Source organism: Rhipicephalus microplus, chromosome X (genome assembly GCF_043290135.1).
Source record: "Rhipicephalus microplus isolate Deutch F79 chromosome X, USDA_Rmic, whole genome shotgun sequence".
Classification (NCBI taxonomy): Eukaryota; Metazoa; Arthropoda; class Arachnida; order Ixodida; family Ixodidae; genus Rhipicephalus; species Rhipicephalus microplus.
Window position 1 is genome coordinate 47,738,097 of NC_134710.1, and position 23,962 is coordinate 47,762,058.

The 23,962-nt window shown below is 44.1% G+C and overlaps 1 protein-coding gene across 3 annotated transcripts in view; it reads right to left on the minus strand.

The window, feature by feature from the left end:
• trio (trio Rho guanine nucleotide exchange factor) overlaps positions 1 to 23,962 on the minus strand; it is a 458,133-nt gene that overhangs the window by 322,442 nt on the left and 111,729 nt on the right. For all 3 annotated transcript variants that reach the window (XM_075876473.1, XM_075876472.1, XM_037427115.2), the window contains exons 19-23: positions 23,628 to 23,810; positions 18,486 to 18,605; positions 10,326 to 10,517; positions 9,734 to 10,001; positions 2,578 to 2,693 (exon numbers count right to left, since the gene is read on the minus strand). In XM_075876473.1, coding sequence (XP_075732588.1) covers positions 2,578 to 2,693; positions 9,734 to 10,001; positions 10,326 to 10,517; positions 18,486 to 18,605; positions 23,628 to 23,810 — 879 coding nt within the window. The remainder of the gene's footprint in view (positions 1 to 2,577; positions 2,694 to 9,733; positions 10,002 to 10,325; positions 10,518 to 18,485; positions 18,606 to 23,627; positions 23,811 to 23,962) is intronic.

The following is a 23,962-nucleotide window of genomic DNA, read 5'->3' on the forward strand; positions in this document are numbered from 1 at the left end:
AGAGAGATAGAAAAATACTTGCAGAAACCAAATATTTCAATTTTTAAAAATGAATTTTTTTGTCACTTTTTGGTCCCAAAGAGCAGTCTGCCCCCTTAAGTGAGAAACACAATGTTTCATCAGCTGTGATGCCAGGTGCGTCTTCCAAGTGGTCTGCCTCTAACGCACCTCTCGTTTTGTTGTGAAGTTGAGTCAGAAGAGCGTGACGGTGCACCTCATTTGTTTCACCATTGTTTTTCAGTCAATTTGAACGACTTTTGGCAAAGTGCGCTTATGAAAAAACGTGAACTCGATGTAATATTCTGCACTGGCATGAGATGCTACATCTACGCACAGTGGTGAGTAGACGACGCTTCGCTTAATCGGTCAAATACGACTTGCAAAGCTCCAAAGATGCAGCAAATTTTAGACCTAGTGGTCTTCAGCCTCTTTGAACAACAAAGAAGCTGCTTCAGTGCTTTTCACCGCACCCCACTAACCGTGCTGCACGAAGAACGAAACTGAAACTGTAGAAAAAGATTCGCAGACAGTTCACTAGTTAATGCGATCCAATCCTAAGCCTGTACTTTCCATAATTTCCATGGGGGTACATGATCGCAGCGCCAGATTCCTCTCTAGGTATTATCGTATGAAACTCTATGGTGCTCATAAGAACTCTGCCATCGCCAGCAATGCCAGTGTGTCTCAGGAGGTGAGAAGGCAAAGCAGAGATGAGGAGGAAGGTGTGATATAATTGTCTGTAGTGGCCTTATTATACGGTATTTCACTAAACTTGTGATGCAAATTGTTTAATGATGCTCTAGCCTAAATGCTAAAAAAACTTTGAAAAACCAAACGTTTTTCTTTAAATCTTAAACGGTCTCTTTAAATCTGTATTTGCAGCCTCTGGAAAAATCCTTGTAGTAATGGGCTAAGTGCCATGATGTGACATTTGCAAAAATGAGAGATTTTGTCACCACAGCATCTTTTCAATGTTTAAATTAAAAAATCATCTACTCCAATAAATATTATTATACTAAACCTCAGACAGGTTTAGTTCAGATGAACTAAACATACAATGTCAACGGGCCATCTTGGCAGTTCAATGGTTATGGTGCTCAGCTGCTGGTACAAAGACACGGGTTTGACCCCAGCCATGGCTTCACCGGAGGCAAAATGCTGAAAACCAGTGTAATGTGCTATTCCAGTGCACGTTTAAGAATGCCGTTTGGTTGATATTATTTGAAGCCTCCACTACGGCATGTTTCAAGCTGTTTAGTAAGCTCTTCCAACAAAAAAGAAAGAAACTTCTTTGAATGACCGAAAAGAATCATTGGCCTCTAAAGCAGGAAATCAAACCAGTTCACCAAACACTGATCAAACAACAAATCTTGGGCTGGAGAAGCATGTTTTTCTCACAGTTGATTGATTGATATGTGGGGTTTTAAGTCCCAAAACCAACATATGATTATGAGAGACGCCATAGTGGAGGGATCCGAAAATTTCGACCACCTGGGGTTCTTTAACGTGCACCCAAATCTGAGCACACGGGCCTCAGCATTTTCGCCTCCATCGAAAACGCAGCCGCCGCAGCCGGGGTTCGATCCCACAACCTGTGGGTGAGCAGCCGAGTACCTTAGTCACTAGACCACTGCGGCGAGGCTTCCCACAGTTAATTAGTTACCTAAAAGCAGAAGACGAGCTCTTTAATGAAATATAAAATGTTACCACCCCAATTGTCAAATGACAAATTTGTTCTTAGTAATTATATTGGAAAACTAAGTATCACAGACAGTAGATATAAATTATTGCCACTGATTGTTTTCTCATGTTGTCAAATGTTTTAAGCTCACATGCATTTTAAAACTGGAATCACAAAGAAAAAACGCAAAAAAACATGAGCATTTATTAGGCAGTTTTACCTTGTACGTATACTTCTTTACAGTAATGTGTTACCGGATACCAATTTGCGTTTACGGTCTTACCAGAATGCATATTTTTCAACGTTTCAGCTCCTCATATGTAAATGTTTATGTATGTACTTAAACGCATATACCTTTACGTTCTTGCAAACCATAAATTGTGATGCTAAATGCATATAAACTGCATTTAACTTGCATAAGATTAAATCATCGCTGTGGCAAAATCACGAGACGTTTTCTTATCGTGTACAGTATCCTCGTATGCGCAAGAAAGTGAAATATACAAGGTTATTGCAACGATTGTGTCGACATCTTGTGACACTCCGTGCAACCACAGTCATGAATACGTTGGCTTACGCGTAATGTTTATGAAGTGAAAATGATTAAAAAGGTAACTGCGCAGATTCGCAGATTCTATCTGGTATCCAGTAACAGGGTAGCGTAAAGAAGTATACGTAAAAGCTAAAAGCCCCTATTTAGGAGCAATGCATTGCAGTATTATTTTTTTTTGCAGCCAATAAAAAAGAGTAATGTTCTTTTTGCCTGATGTTTGCACATTTTAAATAATGGGACACAGGTTTGTTGGCAATAAAACGACATAGATGTGCATATCATATGAGAGCGTTCCCAATTTGGTCCACAGTTTAGTTACAGTAGTTTTGTCCAAACAACTTACCTGCCTTGCACTTCTTTCAAAGAGCACATACTGCTGGCACTGATCCAGCCTTTTTTTACGTACAGTCCAATACTCTAGGACTTTGTTCTCTTGCTTCAGCAGCTGCTCCATGAGAGCTGTGGAGGAGGCAAAGATAATAGGTGCTTGTAAGCTCACAAATCCAAACAATATAAAAGTTGAAATTAAAGAAGAAAAAAATAAACAACCCAAAAATATGTCACACAACTTCTTCAAAGCTGCATGTGCTCTCCCACTCATCCAGACATTGAGCCCCTGCAATAATACCATAGAGTACTGTACTGGTCAGCCCCAGGGCAACCCATCCTGTTAGGTGCATGGGGGGGATCGCTTTTCCCACATACTTGTGTGTGAGTGTGGTCGTTATTATTGTACACCTCCTATGCTCCAAAGAAAGTTGGTCCAAGGCCATAGAGGAAACTCAACCAACATTCTGTCATCACCTATTCTCTCCCATCCTCTACATCTACGAGACTACGCCACACTTCATATCCCCCTCAGCATACTAAGCATAGAGACAAAAAAATGTTTTCTCATTTATCAGTATGCTGTCTAATTGCAAATAATCACTGTATCTCTGAACATCTCCATGCCAACATGCTCTGCTCAATAAAACTGCCTTTGAAGGCAGAGACACAGTGTGACGTAACAAAATAAGTGATCTGGCATTTTCAATCTATGATTCAATGGTTACAAGTAGTACAAAACTAACAAACAACAAACTCAAAGAGACAGCAACATGAGTGATTAAATACGATATTGAAGCAACAACTGCTTGTGTGTCTGTGTGTGTATATATATATATATATATATATATATATATAGAGAGAGAGAGAGAGAGAGAGAGAGGGGGGGAGAGGGAGAGAGAGAGGCACCATGAAAAGCAGTTAAAAAAAAATAACACAAATTGAGGAAGCTTAAAGCCACCTGTTAATCCTTTGAGTGTCAAATATTTGTGAGAAAATTTATCAGAGACGGTCAAATTACTTTATTTGGGTTTTTGAATGTAAGAAATATGTAAAGCTAGGAAAATATTGTGAAAAAAAATAAGGACCAGTTTTAAGTTTTATTATGTCAGCGCTGAACTGCCAAATATTAAATACAGTCGAACACGATTATAATGAACCAACTTATACAGAATTTTCAGGTATATCGAACTTGCAAGTTATCCCCTTGAAATTCCTTTTAAAAGTATAGAAATTTGCACGTTTATATGAAACGGTATTTTTACCCGCCTTCGGATATATCGAACGCCGCGCGAGCTTGAAAGTGCGCTTCGACACTTCTCCCCCTTCCCCGCAATCCCTGCGGCGGCACGGCTCCATGCGCGAGTTGGAAGGCGCGCTTTGGCACTCGCAGCGCCCTGCAACCTCCGCGCGGCACCACGCCTCCGCCAAAACCCGAAACGCTTGAAAAAGGTAAGGGCAAGAGGGCTCGGTCTGCACAATTCACGACACAATCTCTAATTTGTGGAACGGCTTTTTCTTTTTTGTTTCTATTTCTCTCCTCATGCTTTCTGCGCGTACCCGTTAGCTCGGAGAGCAGGAACGAAGAAGCCGACGTCCTCCTCCTTTCACCGTTTCTTTTATTTTTTGTTGCTGTTTTGCGAGTTTTGATCAGCCAACCACAGCTCACGCCTTTTGCTATTGCCCTGGCAAGTGGCTATCGCCTCGCAAACGCTTTTTTGCTTCCACCATCGCGTCGCCTACCTACCATCGCATGTGCAGCATTTTTCTTTTGCGTGCGTGGTGTGCAAAGCTGCTGCGAACTCCTTGACTTCTTGTGTATCTATGGTCAGCACCAACAAGCACAAGACCCTTGACTTTGCGACGAAGTTGAAGGCTATTCAGCGTGTTGAGGCGGGTGAGAAATGCTGGACCGTCGTGGACGACTTCAGGATACCACGGAGCACTCCGAGTACCTTGTTGAATAACAAGGCAGATATCAAGGCAAATGCGGTGGAGCAGCGAACGTCGGAGGCTTGGCAAGTGCACGCTTTTGCCCACAGGAATGTAGAAAAGAGACTCTATGCCTAGTTTTTAGAAGTGCGCACGAAGAACATTCCGGTGGATGGCCTGATGCTGATCGCGAAGGCCAAATGGTTTGCCACTGCACTCGATGAAACAGCTTTGCTGAAAACAGCGGGTGGCTTCACCTATCTAAGCAGTGCTACAACATCATTGGCAAAACCAATTCTGGTGAAAGCAAAGCTGTCAGCAGCCAGGACATCCAGCAGTGAATGGCGAAGGAGTGGCCGGAAATCTCCGCGAAGTTTTCTCCCGTGGAGATCTTCAATGCCTGGCGAGACGTGAAGAAGGGCACAGTGGTCAACTGATTCTGCAAGGCAGGCTTCGAGACGGCGGAACTTGCAGAAATCGGTGAAGACGACGACGAGCGCATAGACGACGCGTTTCGCGAGTTTTCGTCCCACTTCCCGGCAGCAGTTCCACACAAAGTGTCTGCAGACAACGTCGTTGAAGTGGACTACAATGTCCAGGCCAACAGCTCATATGATGAGGAGAATCGTCCGGACGAGGCGCTGGCTACACGCATGTACTCCGCCGCTGAAAGTGGCAGCATCGTTCGGCATCGTTTGCCGTTGTATCGGCCACATGGAGGGAACCAGGCTGTCACCCCTAGACAGCCTTGATAAGATCAAGGCTAGCGTCTTCAACATTTCAAAAAACGAAGAAGCAGGCTGAGATTAGCGATTTTTTTTTTTCATGCAAATAAATCATTCTGTTGCGGCGTGTGTGCAAAATTATTTGTCATTCTTGAATGCGCCTATTATAGATGACGATCCGCTACAGGTAAGCTCTCGGGGCCTCCATTTTTTTATATCGAATTTTCCATATATCAAACTAATTCGCGATCCCCTTCGAGTTCGATATATATCCTTGTTCGACTGTAGTGGAATAAGCAGAATGAACAAAGGAAGTGGCTCGCAGCTAGTCTGCGGCACTTCCTTTGTTCATTCTGCTTACCCCATTACGTGTTTCATCAGTCGGCTCTCATCTTGATTTTAAATGTTCAATTGTATTTCAGCACTTGGTATTCCTTGAAACACAGACTACACGCAGTGCCTTATCACCGTATGCACACATACACGCATAGTATCTCCATGCTCTAGCAGACAAGAGTTTTACTGGTAAACCAGCATCTTCTCTGAGTGTGGATGCCATGGGCAGAGTAAACTTGGTACTATTGTAGTGGAGCATACGCACAAACGCGTATGCGCCTTCGGAAGATAACGAAAAGCCCCGTGCTCTGCTTGCGCGAGAGTTTGTGCCGCCTTTGCCAGACTTGCCGTACGCCCATTTTCCGTCGCTTCGTGCGCAACTTCGCGTCTATCATCGCACCTCTGACTAGTCTGCTTTCCAACAGCAAAGGTATATCTGCATGGTCACCTACAAGTGACGACGCATTTCGCCAACTGCGCCGCCTGCTGACCTCACCACCTATTCTTCGCCACTACGACCCCACTGCTGCCACAGAAATTCACACTGATGCAAGTGGCGTTGGTCTGGGCGCAGTTTTGGCACAACGGAAAGGCACCCAAACCGAATACGTAGTCGCTTATGCAAGTCGCGCTCTCAAGAAGGCTGAATTGAATTACTCCGTGACAGAGTGTTTGGCCATAATCTGGGCACTTACGAAGTTTCGGCCGTACCTTTACGGCCGTCCTTTCGACGTGGTCACAGACCACCACGCTCTATGTTGGCTGTCCACCTTGAAAGACCCGTCCGGACGTCTGGGGCGTTGGGCACTTCGATTGCAAGAATACGACATCCCTGTTGTATATCGTTCCGGTCGCAAGCATGCGGACGCCGATGCACTTTCCCGATCGCCATTAACACCAGATGTGGCTTCTCTGTCACCCCCTTTTACCACCTTGTCACCACTCGACACCAATGACATGCTTTCGGAGCAGCATAAAGACCCATACCTTGCCTTGTTAGTCGACTACCTTACCGATCCGTCTGCTGTCCCTTCCACGAGAGCGCTACGCCGGCAAGCAGCCCACTTTTCCTTACGAGACAACATTCTGTACTGCCGCAACTACATGCCTGGTGGTCGGAAGTGGCTCCTTGCTGTCCCAACTCATATGCGCTCTGACATCTGCATGAATTTCCATGCAGATCCCCAAAGTGCTCACGCAGGTGTCCTGAAAACCTACGAAAGGCTGCGCCAACGATATTACTGGCGAGGAATGTATCGCTTTGTGCAGAAATACGTTCAGTCTTGCACCACTTGCCAACAGAACAAGACACCTCCGCGGCACCTTACTGGCATGTTACAGCCGCTCCCGTGTCCGGCTCGCCCATTCGACCGCGTGGGTATTGACCTCTATGGCCCCCTCCCATATAGTAGCTCTGGAAACCGGTGGATTATTGTCGGAGTCGATCATCTGACACGCTACGTTGAGACTGCAGCTCTACCGGTAGCGACCGCCCACGAAGTTGCACTCTTCATTTTCCGCAGCTTCACTCTACGCCATGGTGCTCCGCGGGAATTACCTAGTGATACCGGGTCGAGTGTTCCTGTCGGAGGTCATCCAAGCTATCCTCGCTGAATGCAACATCATCCACCGGAAATCTACCGCATACCATCCACAGACAAATGGTCTCACTGAGCGGTTCAACCACACACTTGGCGACATGCTGAGAATGTACACCTCCTCCGACCACACTAACTGGGACGCTGTATTGCCTTTTGTTACCTTCGCTTATAACACCGCGACGCAAGCGACACCGGTTTTTCCCCGTTCTTTCTATTGTACGGCCGCGAACCTTCCCACCCACTCGACACTATACTCCCGTACCGCCCTGATGGATCTGAGTGCTCCCCGCTTTCGGAAGTTGCCAGATACGCTGAAGACTGCCGTCAGTTGGCTCGGTCTCTGACAACTGAGGCTCAAGGTCTACAAAAGGCTCGACACGACGACGCTCACCACATAGCTCCTACGTTTCGTGCTGGCTCCCTTGTGTGGCTTTGGGTGCCCCCGCACGTTCCTGGCCTGTCTTCTAAACTTCTGGCCCGGTACCATGGTCCGTACCGTGTTATTGACGCGACCTCCCCGGTGAATTACATCATCGAGCCATTAACACAATCACCAGATTTGCGCCGTCGAGGATGCGAGACCGTACACGTCGACCGTCTCAAGCCCTACTACGACCCCCTCATTGTGCTTACTCCCTGAAGCGCCAGGATGGCTACCCTTCACCCCGGGGGTATTGTAGTGGAGCATACGCACCATCGCGTATGTGCCTTCGGAAGACAACAAAAAGCCCGGTGCTCTGCTTGCGCGAGAGTTTGTGCTGCCTTTGCCAGACTTGCCGTACGCCCATTTTCCGTCACGACCTCGTTGCGACTTCTCTGCTCGAATAAATGTCATCACACTATCAAGAACAAGAGTACCTTGCAAGTGTCAATGATAAACAAGCTAAAAGCAGCGCTAGTACAGATGAAAATCAGCTTCCAGTGCCTTTCCAAGGAAGTGCCGATAAAGATAAAAATAACGTTTCACAATCCTCTGTTACAATCACGCGGCAAAACTGAAACCACGCAAACATGTTGCTCATTGGCATTGCAGCAGAATGCTCAATGCACTGACACTAGAAATGAGTTCTCTTTATTACCATAAGATGGTAGCACCATCATCTACGACACTTATTTAACTCCTAAAAGGTGGCAGCAACTCCCAGTAAGCATGCGTTGCCATTATAGCAGTGGGTCAAATACATACCCATACGACAAAGATACTGTGGGACAGCAAACTACTGCCGTACATGTATGACAAAAACACTCAAAGGGTTAAAGGGACACTAAATGCAACTGTAAAGTCGATGCTGATTGTTATATATGCGGTCCAGAAACCTTGTAGTCCTACTTTCGTGCCAAGGAAATGCTTATTTTGAAAATAAATCACGTTTTAGAGGTGCACACGGCATCATATCACCTGCCTGAATGTAGCAGTTCTGATGTAGCAATTGCCTTGCCCAACACAGCTCGCCTTTACTCCACAGCCAGCGACACTAGTAACAGCAGAGGAAAAGTAGCGGAAGCCATAGCAGCAACAAAAGCCGCCAAAGCTTGCTACGATAAATGTAATCAGCGAACCTGAAAACGAGACACTGGCCCGCGATGCCGGCGCAGGGGCATAGAGCTGAGCCACCTTGAGCATAAAGGTTTTTTTTGTGGCACCCAGTGAAAGGTCCCATCGGTTTATTCGCCACAGCTCAAGTGGCATACACCATTCGGGCATACAGTAACATCCCATGCATAAAGAATTTTGTCGAACTTTCCGTCACAGCGACTTTCATGAGTGTGCACACATAGCAGTACACGATACCATTACCACTGAGATACGACCGCTTGAGCGAAGCGCAGTTTCAAGTAGATGGAACTTTTCAACCACTTGCTGCCTTCCTCATAATGACACTAAGCACTTTTCTTTTTCATAAATCAAGCAGAAACAGACAAGCATTTTATAACTTCTTGTAATGCATAGAAGGTTCTTTTTTTACTACAACTGGTTTGATTACTAATGGTTAATCGTACTCAGAACTTTATGTCATCGGGATCATTCCAAAATATCTCACTCATAGCCTTTGGTGTTATACATTTACCTTAATTTTTCCTCTAGTAGAGCACTACTGTCAATAATATTCAAGTTTCAGACATTCTCAAACATTGATCTTCAACTGAGATGCAAATTGCTGTCTGCCTTTAGTGTCCCTTTGAACCTTAAGAATGCACAACGTCACACATTATAAACACTACGATAATAGTTGTGCATGCCAGTTACATGCTAAAGGTGATGTGCATTCTCTGGGTCTATGGGCTTTAATATTTCTTTAATGGAGTGCTTTTAGGGTTATTACATGCATTTTAAAACGATTTGTTTACACAATTTTAATGCTTTTTAACGATTTGTTTAAAAAATGCTACCAATTTTAAAAACTGTCCAATAGGTCTACTTATGAAATAAAATTAAACATCAATTAAAAATTACATTCAGCAAAATATTTAACACAACATTTGTGAACACAGAATGCCTATTTCCCACGCATGTTCAATTTGCTTTGTCCATAACCTAGGCAGGTCTACAACCAGGCAGAAGGAAGGAGCCACCCACCTTTCACCTTGGCCTCAGGACCTCTGCAGCTTGCATCGCCATGCCCTGCACAGTGCTGGCCGCACCGGGCAGTGTACTTGAGGAAGGTCTCGGCATTGCGACGAGCCATGGTACACGCTTTGAGAAAGGCCTCCTTTTTCTCTTGATGCTTGGTGAGAAGCTGGGCCAGCTGAGCACCTCTATCCGTGCCTTCCATCTCATCCCCAGCAGCACACCAATCTTCATCACGTCGGTACTCCCGCTCAAGGCTATCCAAGACAGAGTAGACCTGACAGCAGAAAAACACACCAGCCTTGGAAGTGCTGCCACTGCTTAGCAAAAAGCATTGCATCAAAGAAAAGTGAAATAAAGTTAAAAAAAAAGCTGAATTTGTTTCAATTGCCCACACCATCAAAAAGTCAACATTACAGCTTTTCGAATTGAGGCACTAATTAATAACATCACAGCAAAGAGCCCCAAAGCGGAATATGAATGCCAAGAAAACTAAGCAGCATACAGAGTTTGTAACACCAGCAAAAAACACCCGAAAAAGGTTCCACCGTAGTAGATGGCACTGCTGGCCTAAAGCTGTAGTCGCGTAATGTGTGATCACCTGCTCCGCTGTCTTGTAGAAGCGCAAAGCAGCCGTGACCATGCGATGTCGATCCTCAGCATGCGTCATCATACGATGCCACCATGTGTCAACAGCCTCCGCGACAGCCCGCACAGCTGCTGGATCATAATGGTTTGCTTGTACAAGAGACTCTGCCCTCTGTTGAATCTGAATGGCACTCGCATGCGTTTTCTGAAAAAGACAGAAAAAGAGATAAGATTTATATTTTCACATTCCATACACACTGTACACATGTAACAGTGCTCTCGATTCTAAAGGCTGTGTCTAGAATTACATCCAGACATATTGGTAAACAGCTGTTACATCCAATGTGCTGTTCGTGGTTCACGTTTCAGTCTCACTACTTTTCCAGTGCCAGTGGTTGGGTGTCACTGAAGGGGCAGCAACGTGCATTACCACTTTGCTGTCTCACTATATTGCATATTTAATTGCTGCCATAGCTTGCAGCATCAGCGATGTAGTGCGACAACCGCTCACACCATTGAAATTCACTTTTAAGAGAAGATTACTGCTCTTAATATCAACATTAAAACAATACTTCAAAACAAATTTTAAATATTGGGGGACCCTTAAGCTTCATCTCTAAGAGTTGCATGCAATAGCGAAATCTGGCGCACCCTTCAAACACTAAGTGCATACTTATTAATATGTTTTTTTACACACACATACACACACACACAAGCACACACACAGTAGATTGTACCAGTGCGCGCACGTGCGAATGGTACATACAGGTTTTCGATCTAAAGTAAGAGTTGCATGGCCTCCAAGACACCCACCGTGCGCTCGCCATTTCGGAGGCCATAAAGAGTCTCACAATGCCTCACAGATGGAAGCACATTATCTAGCGTTTGCTGTTTGCTTTGGAAAGACATGATATGTTTTCCGCTACATGTACATAGTTGTGCATTTTTGCAGATGTTTGAAAGTTCCTGTGTGTTTTTAGTGGCGATGGCTACAGTACCCTGGCCTTTTTCGACATAGTTTGATGGCCTCCCAAATGTGCCTAAAAATCACCGAATGGGCTCGTTTTCGTCATGACACCTGTCGAACAAAATGCATTAAGGAGACTCCTTCCACTACATGGCAGTGTTTTTTCCCGAAGCAGCTGCAAGTAACATCGCGGCTTTGTGGCAGGTCACCTGGTCGCCACGTGAACGGCCCGGGTTCGATTCTCAATGGGACCGGAATTTTATTGTGCTTTTTTCTCAATTTTTCGCTCACAGCCAACGATGCTGACACCAATGGCGGAATTTCAGCGACACGAGCTCTCTAATGCTATCGCGTTAATACACAATTGTGGCATTCAAACTAATGCTATTGCAGCCCCATGCAGTTCACTGTGCATTAGCCCACTGTTTCGCCAAACCTGAATGGTAGGAGACAGGATGCACTCATTTTTCGACGCACCGGACGTGACTTCAATGGTTGTATGCCTTTCTTTGATAAGGTGACAATTTTAGCTAAAATTGTCACCTTATCAAAGAAGGGCATACAACCACACAACTTGCAGTGCAACGGCAAGTTACCACCAGTGCCCGAGCGTAGATTTTCATGTTCCCTGAGCAACCACTACAAATCGCATGCGTTGTACGGACTGGGAGAAAAGTTTTTTCTGAAATAAATGTCAGTTGTTAGTGCCACGTCTCTACTCACCGTCAATGTTTCTACTGTTTCTGCTTCTCTACTTTTTCCGATTTTGACGTTTTGTGGCTTTGTAGTTTACTTCTACATACGTTGTGCTTGGAAAACTAGCTAGCAGCAGCCGGACTTTGCAACAGTAGTTGACAGACTATTTTCTTAGAAAATTGTCACGTTGGAAGCAATAAATGTGCAAGTTTTGAGCGTTTTGCTTATTCAGAAGTGTGTTTAATTCAAAGCTTTTTGTAGTTCTCGTGAACTTCGTATTAATGGGAGTCGACTGTGTAATATCTATCCAAGACATTGGTCTTTCCAAGTCTCTTAAAGAGACACAAAAAAGAGACAATGAATCGGTTTAGATTGATAAATCGTACTCTGACAACTCTAATGCCCTTATAACAAAGGAGAAAACCAAGTTCCAAGTTTTATTTTTAAATTTCATGCTGAAATATCCATTTGCGACTTCATGGATTACAAAGTGTATAGTATATCGTAATTTGGCCTCTTCTGCTCCGCAGAATTCAACCTTTATATGTAAAGCCTTTAGCGCTTTCATCATTATCATTATCATCATTTTCTTAGCCTTTCGTGCAGCGCATGCCTAGCTGGAGCTGCGCTAGGACAGAATGGGTTCACGCACCAGGCTTGTCGGATGCAGGCAGCTGCCGCTGCTGAGCTTTGACTTGAGGGGAATAAAGTGGTGAGACTGGCATGGCCCCGCCGACCGCCTTCGACATCGTCTCACGTCTCCCTCTCTCGCTACACTGGTGACCCGGACGCGACTGAAGCTCATGGCTGCGTAGCCACCCTGCTACGCAGCCACAAGTTGCAGTCAAGCGCATTAACTTCGTCGACGCAGTGTCACAGGTGGTAGACATAGAGGAGGAATGGGCTTCGTCGCTGTTGTGACCAACAAGCTTGCATTGTGCACACACATCTGGCGGTTGCTGGCCGGCGTAAAAGGCTCCGGGGAATGGTGGTTGTGGAACCCAGTCAGCGTGGAACGACTTTCCGTTGTCCGTGCACAAGGGTTGGCGGGCAGGTTTGCATAATCGCTGGCCGCATTCATGGCAGGCATGGCATGTGTGGTGTGCCCTGTCGTAAGCGGACCATGCATGTCGTTTTCAAGCCAGTCATAGTCGCCGCATAGCTGAGTTCGGTTATAGTTCAATGGGAACTTGAACTTCCTCTGCAGAAGACAGAGAGGGTGAGGCTGGTCAGTGCTTACAAATCGCATTGAGGGTCGAGTTTGATAAAAGGTCAGAACGGTCCAAGGCAAGTCAGGTGATGACCGTGTCTTAGGCAGACTCTCGGGCATGCGATAAGGTTGACGTCATGGAGCCTGACGTGTGAGAGGTGTCGTGAGCCGTAGAGGTCAGACAGGACGTGCCTGTGACGAGCATGCCTAAAGTATCATCGGCAGAGGATGTCGTAGAAACGCACCTCATGGCTGACTGGTCGCATTCAACACGAATTGCCTGAACCTCATCAGATCGGCAGAACGGGTTTGGGAGGCACTTCTCAAGTGGCAAGACGAGAAGTGGAAAGAGACGTAGCCTTTGGAGAACGAAGTCTTCGTCAAGGCAGAGATGAAGGCCAGTTGGTACCGCTCGCTGTGACTAAGGGGAAACCTGGAAGTTGCGGGTCCCCGGAAGCGGGCAGTAGGTGAGGCCATAGCAGGCCAGCACCGTAGAGCAGAGGTCATCATAGGGCTGCGGGCTGGAGCTTGATGTGGCAGTGAGATGACGCAGCTCTACCAGAAGGGCGTCGAAAAAAATGGTGTATATTGTCGGCTGTGCCCTGACGCCATTCAGACAAGAGTTGCATCGAGCTGCAGAAACCATCCGCAGGTAGGCCAGGTGTAAGGGCTTCATTTGAAGGCACAACCGTGTAAGCATGGCGGCGGCCGCTTGTCGAAGGGCGCGTTCTCCAGGTCACCAGTGTAGTGCCCGACGCGCCAGGTGCATGAACCCATTCTGTCCTCACGCAGCTCCGGCTAGGCATGCGCTGTGCGAGAGGTGCAGTGCGGTGGCTAAGAAAATGATTATGATGATGAAGGGGCTACAACGCTATGGCCCCTTCAGAAGACACTTCACTTTGTTTTTACCGATTAGGAACTATGTAGACCTTAGTAGGCGTCATCATCAAAATATGCAACATCATGGCGAATGGTGCGGAAACTTCAAGCTGGTGTCGCCACCTGCATTTTCCTTTTGCACATTTCCTCACTTACCAAGCGTTTTCTTGCCACAAGCGTGGTGTTTTTGATACTGTGAAAGAGCAATTTACTAATACGAGAAAAATCGTTTTACTCTTCAGTGTCCTTTAAAGGAGCTAAGATCAGTGAATTAAGATCAGTGTTCAGCGTCTTCCACAGCAACACGCTGCTACCAATGTAGTACTGGCAAATATAAAAATAAGTCAGCAATAGCACATTAGTGCACCCAAAACTTACAAATAGTTTTCACATGATCTTTTTTTCTTACTCACAAAATAACAATATTTGGTCAATATGAACACAGTAAATATGAGTGGTGGCTTACCCACCAGATGGTTCTAGACTGAAGATGCTTAAAAGGGGCACACTAATTAAATAATTAGTTTAAATGACTAATTTATTCCTTGAAAACACTACAGTAGTTAATTTCACCATCATAGGTTTATTGAAAGAAGAGAAAATGAAGGACAAAGTTTCATTTTTAGGTCTCATGTCAAGATCTCCACACATCAATGCTAACATGTCAGAGATTTGAAACTGTTGGCCACATTGCCTTAATGAATTTCCTACCACTTGATACATCAATCCATTAATGCCCATGCAAGAAGAACTATTGTTTGAATTTCATTGAAAGTTTGCATATTTATCAAACTACGCAGACAACAACAGCTGCATATTTTCATAGAATAAATTTATTTCTTCAGAAGTTATGATAGTGTACTTTAGAAAGTACACTGGGCTCTTGCCAAGGCAATTGGCAAGCTGGCTCGGGACAGAAATAGCAAGCATGCTAGGTCCTTACCAAACAAATTCAAAAGTTATTTTGGCATATAAGGCTTGTCAAAACACCGATGGTTCATGTTTGTATTGCTGACATTGCGACACGGACATCAATGCACAATGTTGAGCAGGAAAAAGATGTGTTCTACCAAGCATACAGCCGTTTTTACTGAGTATGCATCAAGAGTTGTTTACCTCATTTCTTTGAGTTGCATGAATGAATATATAGGCCAAACAGGGCAGTGTTTCAACAACAGGGTCAGGCAACACCATCTCAATGTAAAATGGCTTTAATGGTTTCAGCAGCTTGATGGTAACACATTGTAAGGAGTGTGGATGCTACTGAAAGTTCACTGAAGCAATGTTTTACAGCCAGGGCAAAAGAAAAGACAGAGAGAGACGTAATAGAAGTGTATTACATAAGGAAAATGGGCTACGCCTGCATTAGAACGACTTCACTATCTCTTAAATATAAAGAAATTTGTTTTCTTGGCAGCAAATTGCGGTTCTTTAGTTGCTAAAAAAAGTGTGATGTGTGCACACATCGTCATATGGTTTGCACGAGTTCTAAAATTTTCTTTCTACTATGGAATAAAATTTGTTGGAAGCTCGGCGCCCGTCCTGTTTCTTGTGTTGTGTCCTCGTTCAATTTCAGCCAAAGTATAATTCGTATTTAAGTTCCGCAAGTTTTCAAATACAAACTGTCCCTGCAGTCGAGAAACTTGAATGCTGGCAGCCCATGCTTTGCTGAAAGATTCCACAGGCCGCTGCAGCTGGTGGTATTGTTGAGAAAGTTCGGTGATTGTGAGGTTAGATCATAGAGTTTCATACAATAATACCTAGAGAGGAATTTGGTACAGCGATTGTGTACCTCCATGAGAATTATGGGAAGTACAGGCTTCGAATTGGATAGGGTTAACTAGCCAACCCTCTACAGAATTTTTTCTAGAGTTCCAGTTTCGTTCTTCACTCAGTGCGGGTAGTGGGGTGGGGTAAAAAGCACTGAAGCAGCCCCTTTGTTGTTCAATGAGGCTGAAGACCACTAGGTCTGAAGTTTGCTACGACGTTGAAGCTTTACGAGTCGTATTTGACAGTTTAAATGAAGCATCATTCACTCACCGCTGCGCATAGATGTAGCGCCCCATGCCAGTGCAGGATATTGCATCGAGTTAATGTTTTTTCAAAAGCCCGCTTTGCTTAAACTCGTTTTAAATACACTTCAAAACGATGACGAAGCTAAGTGACGCACCGTCACATTCCGCTGACTCGACTTCACAACAGAATCAGAGGAGCATTGGGGTAGACCACTTGGGCAAACGCACCTAGCATTGCACAAGACGATATGTTAAGTGTTTCTTATTTAATACTGTACTGTTATTTCCATAAAAAGATCATTCGTACTTTAGAGGAAAAAACAAGCGTGTTTATTTTTAAGCGTTGTAAAAAATACTAATTCAGTAAATTTTGATGCCAAATCTGGAACGCAATGGCAGAGCAATGCATACCCTGATGGTTACCATATTTACTCGTGTAAAACGCACTTTTTTTTCTCGAAAAATTGGAGCAAAGTAGGGAGGTGCGTTTATTATGCGGGGTATATTTTATGAAAACTTTTTAGGGAGAAGAAAGAAATGCAGTAGTGCAAGAAAAAGTTAGGTCGCTTAACCTTTCGCGATTTACATACTCTTACACTGTTTGCAAACAGCTTCTTTGTTGCACTTTACTCATCTTCGGTGGTTGATGGCGCTATCTTCTGCAAGATGTCCCTGGGGCCCCACATGCACACCATAAAAACTATCTTTTCTCCCAATCCTTTGACTGCAACAGTGATATATGCTTGTGATATGGAGGGGCGCCGAAAATCGAGCACTCAGGGGGGGGGGGGGGGAACTCCGGGAATGAAGGGACAGTTAGAGTGAAGAAAAAAGAAAGTAGGCTAAAAACGAAGTGGGGGGGGGGGGGGGGGGTCCCAGGAAGCGACCATGGTGGGGCAGTTTGGTGACTTTCGCTCTGACTTCCTCGCTGGCTGTGTGCTATCAGCTGCGATGTCTCTACACTCACACCGCTTGCTCTAAATCCCGCTGTGGCACACATAGAAAGAAAAGCAATAGGCACGTGGCAACGGGCGAAGGCTGGGGGGGGGAGGGGGGGAGCGAGCCGAGGTGGTTGAGGGGGGTCAGCAAAGTAACAAAAAAACGGGAGAGAGCCAACCGGTGAGGAGGCGCCCGGTGTCGGTTAGCGGGACTGCAGCGAATGAATGTAGAGGATGCGTTTAATACAGTTAGAAAGAAAAGAAATACAGCGCACGCAGCAACCCGCAAAGGGGGGGGGGGGGGGGGGAACGAGCCGATGTGGTTGAGGGGGGCCGGCATAATAATAAACAACGAAAGAGATCCAATGAGTGAAGAGGCGCCAGGTGTTGGTTAGCTTGGCTGCAGTGGATGAATGTAGGGGGTGCGTTTATTATGCAGGGGGGAAAAAATCCAAATTTAGATGACTGAAGTTGGGGGTGCGTTTATTATGCGAGTGCGTTCATTACGTGAGGAAATACGGTAATTGCCCAGGTTTCACTTTTGCCCCCTCGCCACAAAAACATTTTCCAATAAAGTTTGCATACAAACCAATAAAGCAAATTTCAATTATATACAAGTTCATATCACTTTGTTTTATACTCAGAAAAGAAGTGTCGCGAATCTCAAGAACGTAATCCATCCGAAGCGGATTCGAAGCCTGTACTTCCCATAATTCCCATGGAGGTACAAGCGCCGCTGAAGGAGCCTGTGTAGACACTAGCGCCAGAATGGCCTCTAGGTATAATTGTATGTAACTGTATGGGACAGATATAACTTATGAATTAGCACCCTGTACAAACTTTTATGGAAGTACATCACAATAATTAGTATAATTTTTTCTTAAACAACTCAACAAATAAATATATGGTCTACTCAAGCACATAAACATACTTACTCACTGTAGTTTAGTTCATCACAGTTGGGAGTTAGAACTATTTTACTGAGCTTAGTAATGTAATCCAGTATGGTCTAGTACTAGTAGTAGAAAATTTTATGCACGCTGCATGGATCAGTATGAATTGTTTGACCTCGTGGCACTTAGCGACTTCAACCACATAGATCCCATCAGTATGCTCCAATGGCCAATCAAAATTACAGAGGTTGCTTAAATATGGTTTGCAGGCACATTCAGTTCTCTCTCTGAAAGACTGATCAATGACATTTTAATGCATGATCAGCGCAAATTAAAGAGATTTTTGTGAAAATGTAGCAGGCTGTAGAAGGTTTCACCTCCTGGAATAGTTTTGTACAATTGGTGCAGCTATCACATCACTGCAAGCATCCTCTTATGGCACGAGCGGTGCTTCTGGTTTAGTGAAAAGATAATTTTGTATATGTAAAAAAAAAAGCTTTCTTTACCGCCATTTTAAGCTTACTTGGGGGCTTTTCAAAAGGTTCTGGCCATCGAGCAGGCACTAATTCACTCACCTCTATTGCCAGCTGAAACTGTTCATGTTGGGAGCGTGACTGCTCAGCTTCAGTGAGGCAAGTTGGAATCGCAAACGTGGCAGAGAGCATTGCCTCTCCATTTCTGATCCATGTGTTCACCTAAAAATTGGAATGCACACAGTGCCATATGATGTCACAGTACTTGACAACAGCATCAGCAACAAAGCATATTTTTACAAAAAAAAAGGGGGGGGGGGGCTTAATAGCTTTACACAATTCCTTTAAGTACAAACAGTATGTAACATGCACAGTTAGTGCACTGACACAAACCCAACATGGGAGAAAATTATGACATACATTTTTTTTTAACTAAGAACATCATGAAAACTGATGTGTCTAATGCCCCCATAGCTACAGAGATAAAATAGAATGTTTTAGCATAAAATTATAAGCAATAGACTAGTATTACATTGTATGCATGCATAAAAATGGAGATCCATGTAAGACACATTGTAATGAATCACATTGTCACAATAAAATTTTATGAAAGAAAACCAACACATCCAATTATGGGCCACATGCAGCCATGTATAAGTATGTTCAAGCAGATGCTGAGGATTTCGCAGACATCCACAATGGTAGCTTTTTCAATGATGTCACTCCTTTGCAGTCTCATAGCTTTTGATATTTATGTGCATTAGTTTACCACAAAACTTCACACCCCCACCAGTATAAGCACCTGTTTTTCCTTAGTGAAGCATGAAGTTGCAAAGAGCTATATGTTCTATTTGAACGAGTCAATCCAGCTGCTGCCGTAGAAGATTCTAAAAGCTGACTTGAGGAATCTGCTACAGCCACAAACAGACATATGAAAGCGATGGTTCAAGCATGCGAGATATTAATGGCAGCAGCAATGGTGTCTTCAATTAACGGCATTTTTTAACAGCAATTTGAGCACAAAGTTAGAAAAATTCAACATTCGAAATTTCAAACATTATTTTCCGCCGAATTTAAGGTGCTTGTGGCATGTCCCAAAAATCGGCAGTTGCTTGTAAATAAAGTCAAACTTAATTATATAACACAGTTCCATCTTACACGAAAATAAGTTTGTTATAACCAAAAATTTGTTTTAAAGGTACATTTCAAACACTGTATCGGTTGCAAGACTATTCTTCATTTCCTTCGTTATAACCGGCCTTTCGTTATATCCCAGTTCATTATATCGAGGTTTGAATGTAGTGACAAAGACTTATCCTGCTTAAATATGTGTTATTGAACTCCTGATTGATGCAATTAGACTTTTTTTTTTACGTGTGAGTGGTACTTCCTTGAAGCTCGCAAGACTTGGTTCATCCAATTGCTGCCAAATGGGTCTCATACCACAGGGTAAACTAACCAACAGATTCACTCTTTTATGATAAAAAAAAGGTCGGAGGAAAAAAAATTTTTCTGACTAGAGTTCTTTCCTGACATAGTTAACAGGAGTGCAAAAGCCGAAATAGAATGTGGAGAAATTTTTTGAGCAGCCAAACGTTACTTTTGGAGCACTAAAATTAATCCAAAAATTAATTTTTTTTATCACGACAGACCAAATTTGGAGCAATGAAAAAAAAGAAGGCTTGCATTTTGAAAAAATAATATGTACAAACCATTCCGTGTCTCCTAAATCGAGTAAATATGAGTACTGCCATTTTAATAAAAAGTAGTATTTTGAACCACCCCACTCAGAAAATAGTGATAAAGTCTACATTAGCATTTGCCATGTCACTCAAATCCTTTGACAGACTCTGAGGATTCAAATTTGGATGAGCCAAGCTGGTGACGTTAGGGGTGGCGAAAATAAAAACAAAAAAACCTGGCAAACAGTTTTAATTTTTTTAGGGCTGCACAAATGTTATGATATGCTCCAAATGATTGCCAGTAACTTTTTTAGACATCAGCAATCATACTCGTACAATTATGCAGCGTATACGCGCAGAGTAACTGAACAAACTGTGCTGTGTCCCGGGACAAATCCACGAATGCAGAGATGTTCCCTGACTCGTACTTGACTCGTTCTTGATTCAAAACAGTCTTGCCGCTCGCCATAAATCGTTCTTGAACTTGTGGACGACTTGAAGAGAACTTGGCTCGGTCGAAGTCAGGACATGTTTCAAGTCAGATGCGTGTCTAGCTTGAAAGCGACTTGATGTGTTATTCCAACATGGCCACCTCTCGAATGGACGTCGCACAGAGGTTGGCCGCTTTTGAGTTTGCTTGCCTCGCCATGACTGAGCGATTTCTGAGATGCACTGCCTGCGATTACTCACTTTATGTAATCGAGGAAATCCGATGGAGTTGTACGATGAGCAACAATTCCACCCTCGACACAGATATACGAGAACGCTGTGCGACAGCTGCTGGCTATGTTGCCGCTCTGTGCAAGTGGGGACAACCGAAGACAGCCTGTGCCTCCAGTGTTACAGCTACTGGTGGCACTCAGGTTTTACGGCGCTGGCACATTCCAAGCAGTCACCAAGAATCTCATCTGCATTTTGTAGTTGACAGTGTTCCGTGCAGTCGGAAAAGTTACGCTACTCATCGCAAAGCATCTGTACGCGATGCTGGTGCGCTTTCTGCAGTCACCGACACTTTCGATAGTTATGCGGGGCTTTTATGAAGTGGCTGAGTTCCTTGGTGTCACAGAATGGGTCGACTACACACGTGCATATTATTAGCCCCGGTAGTGACGACGCCGAAGTATTTCATAACCGCAAAGGCTATTTCTGTTTTTCTAAAACACAACGACATTTTTCATCGTTTCTGTCTCTTTCGGTACAAAATTAACTCAGCACTGAGTCTGTGTGCCTCGTCTATCTTTTCGTCTCGTCTAGGACGCTGTTTCTCGCTCAGACAGGCATCGTTTGCTGCACAATGCTACGAAAAATTCCACAAAAATGAAAAGCGATACCCCTATCACGGATTTCTTGACCATGTGCCTCCGCCTTCACCATCAAGCAGCGAGACATTGCTGCACCCCGTGAGACGAAATTCCACTGAGGGCAATGCCCTGACCCCCGTCTTTTCTTATTGTTTACCAAGCTCAACAGAAGGATACAAATCACTTTTGTTTCCAGAACTTGTTTCTTTAATTATTTTTTTTTCATATGTAACTGCGATCTAGCCAGCTACAAGCATGTCCACAGGCGAATAAAAAGGCAAATACCTTGAAAATTGCATTACCTCGCGAGCCAGGTCAGCACAAATACTTCCTGCGAAGTTCGATTGGAAAAAAAAAAAGATGAAAGAACATGCCATAACAGCGTTTGCTGACTAGGATATTTATATTTGCTACGAAGCGTTGCTGGCTACAGCAATGTCTTTGTCCTGAAGTTGTGTCACGTATCGCTGCGATCAGCGGACCGATGGAGCGCGGCATTCTTACTTTAACTGGCGCATTGCGTTTCCCGAGTGTCCTGCCGTGGTTTAAGATAAGGGTCGGCGCGCGTAGATCCCTGGACTGATTGAGGACGCAAACTACAGGTGCCCAACATGGCCTTCATTGTTCAATGAAATTGGTGCAACTAAGAAAATTTTGGGGCTGGTCGGGCATCTTGGTGCAATTTCGGCCAATTTCGTGATCTGGGCACAGCTCGGCGCAAAAATGGGGAATAGTATCAAATTGGCACAATTGGCGCAGCTGTTGCACCCTTGTAGACACCACAGCTTACATTTTCCCCTTGTTAAGCAGATCCACTCGGCAACACTATCCTCATTCATGCCAATCATCCCAAGATTGACACTTTTCGCTACTCCTTTGGATTAAACATAAATTAAACTTAAGCTGATTAAATTAAACTTCAGAAGCATTCCCCCAATACGCATGGCCATTTTTGCAAATACTGTTGTTCTTTTATGAATTCCTTAAAATTTTATTATGGCCAAGTTGTTCTATCGCATATTTTTTAACCCTATATCTTACAACCAAAAACATACAGCATGCGCGCCAGCGATCACGACCACGCCCTTAAAAACCAAAGTCCACAGTTGCTAGTCAAGCGACTCTTTCCCCTCCTCATCCCATGTTTTTTTCATGCTTATTCAAGACGGGTGGTTTCCTTTCTATTCGAGCATTCAACAGCAGTTCTAAAACATGGGGGATGTATCGTATGCGCCTTTCAGATGACAGAGATGGGCCGGCTCATGTGATCTCTGCTTCAGCAGCACTCACACGCTTTTACCCGCTCGTAAAAGTTAAGATGCGCGGGGCATGCTCTCAAGTTGTACTTGTTACGGAATATGGCGGCGACGAGCAAAACCCGCTGAGAGTGTCCACGCATTTGCTATCGCAATCATAAGCAGTTTTTACCACTAAAGAAGTGTTTTGGGTTAGCTATGCCTTTAGTTCCTCTTTTGTTTAATTTGTGTGCTAATTTTTTTCGAATTTCCGTATCGAAGCTTCATATAAGAAAATCCTCTTTATAACGAACTTTTCTGGGAATTTCTCCATTTCGTTATATCCAGGGTTAACTGTATCACATTTAGAAGCATGCAATGACCAGGAAATAAAGATTTTCCTACCTTTGAAATACAATTGAATTAATAGAAGGAAGCAATGTTGACTCAAGTTGACTGCTAAGCTAAATAATTTCTGCATGCCGCCTTTTTACAGACCCCGAATAGCTTCCCAGAAAATTTTATGCTCATACATACTCAGACGCCTTAGCAACTCGTGGTACTGCACCATAAAGAGCATTTTCAGGCAGAACAGACAGAAAATGAAGCCAAACCACAGTAAACAGTTTCATCTTAAAAACCATCAGAATCATAACAACGGAAATGGCTTTTAAGGTAGGTCACAATAAGTGGGCATTGAAAATGTGAACTGAAACACAAGCGATTATGGAGTGTTGCAAAGTTGTCAAAGGTGTTATCCGAGAACTGTCAGTTCAAACACGTGTGACAACCATAGCTGGGCAAGGGAGCAACTTACCCACATGCTACATTTTTGCTTTGGGATCATTAAGACTCACACTCATCAAAAAGCTCATCCACTAGACTCATTTGAACTTAGACACACCACGGTTTTATTCCGCTGATCTCACTTGAACTTGAACTAAAAAATCAGGAGACATCTGAGCAAACAAGTAGACTTCTGAATTTGCTGACCTATACTGACAACGTAAAATGAGAGGCTTTTACCTGATTGGCATCTTTCTCCAACTGACACAGCTGAATGCACTGCTCCAATCGAACTCGTTTCACCTCCGCCAAGTCTTCTATATCCATTTCACGCTCATGCAGGAATTCAAGCAAGGTCTGGATCCTGTTCTGGGCGTCATACTGGCTGTCTGCCATGAGCTGAACGCCTGAAGACTCAAAAACCTGTAGTACAAAAGGGGCCGCCAAGTTTAATTAGTCAACAAGAATCAACATGACAATACTTGACCATTCCACACAACATTCTCCAAATATAAAATTTTTCAGTGTACCTCGTAGGAAAATAAAACTTTAATTCAGTGGGGAAGCTGTAATAC